Source organism: Apaloderma vittatum, unplaced genomic scaffold (assembly GCF_000703405.1).
Source record: "Apaloderma vittatum isolate BGI_N311 unplaced genomic scaffold, ASM70340v1 scaffold9282, whole genome shotgun sequence".
NCBI classification, from domain to species: domain Eukaryota; kingdom Metazoa; phylum Chordata; class Aves; order Trogoniformes; family Trogonidae; genus Apaloderma; species Apaloderma vittatum.
In genome coordinates, this window is record NW_009703033.1 from 4,493 (window position 1) to 9,124 (window position 4,632).

The 4,632-nt window shown below is 45.7% G+C and overlaps 1 protein-coding gene across 1 annotated transcript; it reads left to right on the top strand.

Annotated features, from left to right (window-relative positions):
• Positions 1-225: 225 nt before the first annotated feature.
• Positions 226-3,854, top strand: WISP1 (WNT1 inducible signaling pathway protein 1; the record flags this gene model as incomplete). Its single annotated transcript, XM_009864460.1, has 3 exons — positions 226-483; positions 2,237-2,430; positions 3,484-3,854. Coding segments are annotated over 3 exons (752 nt in total), but the record flags the coding sequence as incomplete, so codon positions are not given.
• Positions 3,855-4,632: the final 778 nt, after the last annotated feature.

Sequence of the window (4,632 nt, forward strand, 5' to 3'; positions counted from 1 at the left end):
AAAGATTTTATTTTCTTTTTCCTGTGATTCAGAATGAAAACTATTTCCTAGACCACGTGAACAAATTTGGCTCAGCATCACGCTGAACATACCAGCCCACAGCACTTCCATGCCTCCACGTTAGCCCAGGAAGCAGCTTGGTAAAGAAACCCATCAGGGCTGTTTGTGGCCAGTTTTATTTTAACAGCGCTCTGTGTGTCTTTCTCTCTTTTTCTTTCCTTTCAGAGATTGTCGGTGTAGGATGTGTCCTCAATGGAGTCAGATATAACAATGGGGAAACATTTCAGCCCAACTGCAAATACAACTGCACGTGCATCAACGGGGCTGTGGGCTGTATCCCCATGTGCACAAACTCACGCCCTCCCCTTGTCTGGTGCCCAAACCCAAAGCTGATTAAGATGGCAGGGAGGTGCTGTGAGCAGTGGATTTGTGATGACTCCAAGAAAATCAGGAAGACGTCTCCACGCCACATCTCATCTGCAGGTATGGCGAGAGCGAGAGTGGATCTCTCCTTTGTCATTGGGCAACTGAAGTCAGAGCCTACAACCAAAGTATCTGCTTGTGCTGCCAGAGCTGGCAGGTGTCTGGTCTTTGTGTGAACGAGGCACAGAGGCGCCCATACAGCATATAGTGAGGGACAGGACATGCAAACACCAGTGGTGGGCTTGAACTCCTTACCAGAGGTATGAGATTCATCAAATATGCTGTGTGACCCTTAAAAGCACACATCTGCTGACATGTCAAAGATGTCACCAGTACTTTCAAATACACCTTTTTTTCTTTGTCTTTTTCTTTTTTTTTTTAAGGCTGGGCCCTCTGGAAAACAGTATGGGCTCAGTTTAATTTGAGACTGAGCCTTTCTGTCTGGTTATATTGCTTTAGTAACAGGAGTTTAAACACCCTGTACCTTAGTAGTCCCAAACTTACATAACAACTTGAAAACATTGTGGTGGATGTTTCACTGTTGTCTAAATTGTCTTTGTGTTAGTGTAGTTTTTTAGAAATTCTGGACTGATGATAACATTACTGAACTACCTGTTTTATGTATCACACAAGGTGTCTTCTTCACTCACACATTCATAGTGAGGATCATGTAGCCCACTGCACAGAGGTGACACCATTTGCCTCCAACATGGTCCCAGATTTTTTCCCTCACACCCTGTGATGAACATAGTGACATTAGCCACAGTAGGTCCATGTTTTAGGCTATCTCACACCGAGGAGCTCAAGGAGACATAGGATCCATGTTGAAACCCAGGTTTTTGGTTTCTTGATGGTAGGAGGTTTTTTTCCCAATCCTTGGCTTGTATTTCTGTTGCACAAAACAAAGCCTTGGTCTCCATTTTGTGGTTTAAACCCACCAGATTTTAGCCCTCACTTCTGTCCCTGGTAGCTTTAAACCATGAGGTAGGTCCAAATTCAAAATACTTATTACTAAAATTGGCCTTATGTCTTCCTAGCCTGTGTCCCAACATGGGAATAAGAGATTTCCTTGCCTAACTTTTTCTCTTATAAGTAGAAGTCTTATAGAAGTGAGACTAGCATTAATTACATTTAATATAACAATAAATGTAATAGTAAGAAATCTCAATGCAGCAGAGTTTCTATCAGAGTTTTGCCAGAGTTTGGGCTGTACTGTGAGCTGAAGACCAGTGGGGACTTTGGCCGAGGCTGTGAAGGAACCTGGAGTTGTTGGCTGCTTTCAAAACAGAGCCCACCCTTTCTTCAAGCAGCTTCCAAACTCCCTGAGAGCTATTCAAGCTGCTCTTCCTCCCAGTGAAAGGCTGTGGCTGCTTCCCAAGCCCCTTGGCCACCCAGCAAAGACTGTCGACCACTTTCTGCTGCAGGGAATCAATTGAATGGGCTCAGAAATAAACCTTCATAGTGAGATCAGATTCATCCCTTTTCTACACTGGCTGGTGCAGGCTTCTGTAATTAAGTGCTTGCATTGTGGCAGCACCTGGGCATCCCAGACAAGGACCCTCTTGTGTGAGCCTGCTAAGGGAAATAAAGAAGCGAGCCCTGTCCCCGAGCAGTCACAGCACAGGAGGGTCTGACTCAAGTAGGTCAGCAGCAAAGGGGGGTGGGATGAGGAGGTTCACAAGAATGCTGAGCCCCTTCGCTGTGATTTAATTATCTGGGTTAGTGGCCTGAATGTGTAATGCGCTGGAGAGAGGGTGTTTAATATGGAAAGCTGCCCCAGCTGAATACTGTGGGGTTAATCTGCTCTCTGTAGCGTACGAAGGAGAGGATGAAGCCTGGCAGAAGAACTGCATCGTTCACACCTCACCTTGGAGTCCCTGCTCAAAGACCTGTGGGCTGGGCATCTCCACCAGGATTTCCAATGACAACAACCAGTGCCGGCTCCTGAAGGAAAGCCGTCTGTGCAACATGCGGCCCTGCGAGGTGGATATAACCAAACACATTAAGGTGGGGAATGTTTCTTCATGTGCCTCTTGAGCTTTGCCTGGACACGGGGACAGCCTTTGTTTGGCAGCTTTCAGGCTTCTGATGGCTGCACTTCTAAATGGACTTACTATGCTGCAAAGAGGTAAAAAAAAAAAGAAAGTGCCCTCTCTGTTCTTCCACACGCTGGTATGAAAAATTTCGCCTGAAAGCTTTACTTCCAGCCAAAGGGTCCTTACAAGGAAAGAAAAGCCAAGTTCACTGTGCTCACTGCTGGTTCAGACCCAGCTAGTGCGAAAGCGATGGTGCACTGCTGGTCATGTATTCTGCAAGTATCCTACTTGCAGCTTTTGCGTTCATATGTCTAAACACAGTAATCATAGAATCATAGAATGTGGTAGGTTGGAAGGGACCTTAGAGATCATCTAATTCAACCTTAACTAGACCAGGTTGCTCAAGGCCTCATCCAACCTGGCCTTGAGCATCTCCAGGGAAGGGGCATCCACAACTTCTCTGGGAAATTTATTCCAGAGTCTTGCCACCTTCCTACTGGAGGATTTCTTCCTAAGAAGAAACCTATTCTCCTTCAATTTAAATCCCTTTCCCCTTGTCCCAGTGCTGGACTCTCTCGTAAAAATCCCCTCTCCAGCCTTCCTGTAGGTTCCCCTCAGGTACTGGAAGGCAGTTATAAGGTCCCCCTGGAGTCTTCTCTTCTCCAGACTGAACAATCCCAGCTCCCTCAGCCTGTCCTCAGAACAGAGTTGCTCCAGCTCCTGGACCATCTTTGTGACCCTCTTCTGAACTTGTTCCAACAGATCCATATCCCTCTTGTGGTGGGGACACCAGAATTGTATTCGAGGTGGGGTTTCACAAGAGCAGAGTAAAGGGGGAGAATCACCTCTCTTGCCCTGCTGGCCACACTCCTCGTAATGGATCCGTCACACCCTTTAATAAGGGCTGCAAAATGCTTGCTAACAGCTTCAGAACCCTTTAAATATTGGGAAGGTGGTTTGTATGTTCTGCTTGTGCTAGCAATTAATACTAACCTTTCTCTTTTCCTGTTCTTCTCTAATTTAGCCTGGGAAGAAGTGCTTGGCTGTCTACAGGGCGAATGAACCAATGAACTACACCATCTCAGGGTGTGTAAGCAAAAGTTCATATAGACCCAAATACTGTGGTGTCTGCACAGACAACAGGTGCTGCACACCCTACAAGTCTAAGACTATTGAAGTGAGGTTTCAGTGTCCAGATGGAACTGAGTTTTCCTGGAAAATCATGTGGATCAATGCTTGTTTTTGCAACCTGAACTGCAAGAACCCCAATGACATCTTTGCCGACTTGGCTCATTACCACGATTACTCTGAAATCGCTAATTAAATTGGCTGAATGCTAGAATTGACCCATTGCTCTGATTTTACAGAGGTTTTAAAATAAAAGGAGAATCTTCATTTGCTGCCAGTGTACAAGTTGTTTTTTTCCTGAGTTAGTGTGTTAAATCTCTTTGTTTTGACACGCTGTTTTTGGAGAGGCCTTGAACAAGCAGGATCTTCAACTCTAATGGACTTCCATCCATTAACAGCAGCCAGAAACTCCTCTATATACAGATTCCAGGACTTAAATGACAGTCCTGTTGGCACTTCCATTTATTAGGCCAGCAGTTTAATTGCCCAAAGGAATGAACAGTACACTAGTATGACAACAAAAGTATGGCTGTCAGTAGCTTAGACATGAATTGTTACTGTCACTTCTTGAATAATATGGTCTAATCTGAAAAATGGGCATTGGCATGGGTGGTTTATTTTCAACAATAGATTTCAGCGTGTGGTGCTCCTGTCCCTCAGGACCAGACTCTAGTCTCTCTCACATTGAGATCAGTCCTAGAACTTCTCCTCTGTCATTCTCAGCCAGGTTCTACCTCATGGGAAAAGCCTAGGGAGGTTTCTCCTGAATTCTCTGTGCAATGGGGCTCTCTCTCTCACTTCACTAGGCTGGGTCAAAGAACCTCTGTGTACTACCGTCTTGGCCTCACCTTGACCTCCCTTTGGTGTTACCAGCACAATTGTCCTGCTTACCACTGCCGCCTTGCCAAGGCTGATGGAAAGGAAAGGAGATGTGAGAAAACAGGTATTTGGCTTCCCATCAGCTCTGTGGATGAGTGGATGCGAAAGAAGAGGACAACGCTTGGCACATCTCCCAGTGCATTAATTGCAACTGGGCTGCTCTTTA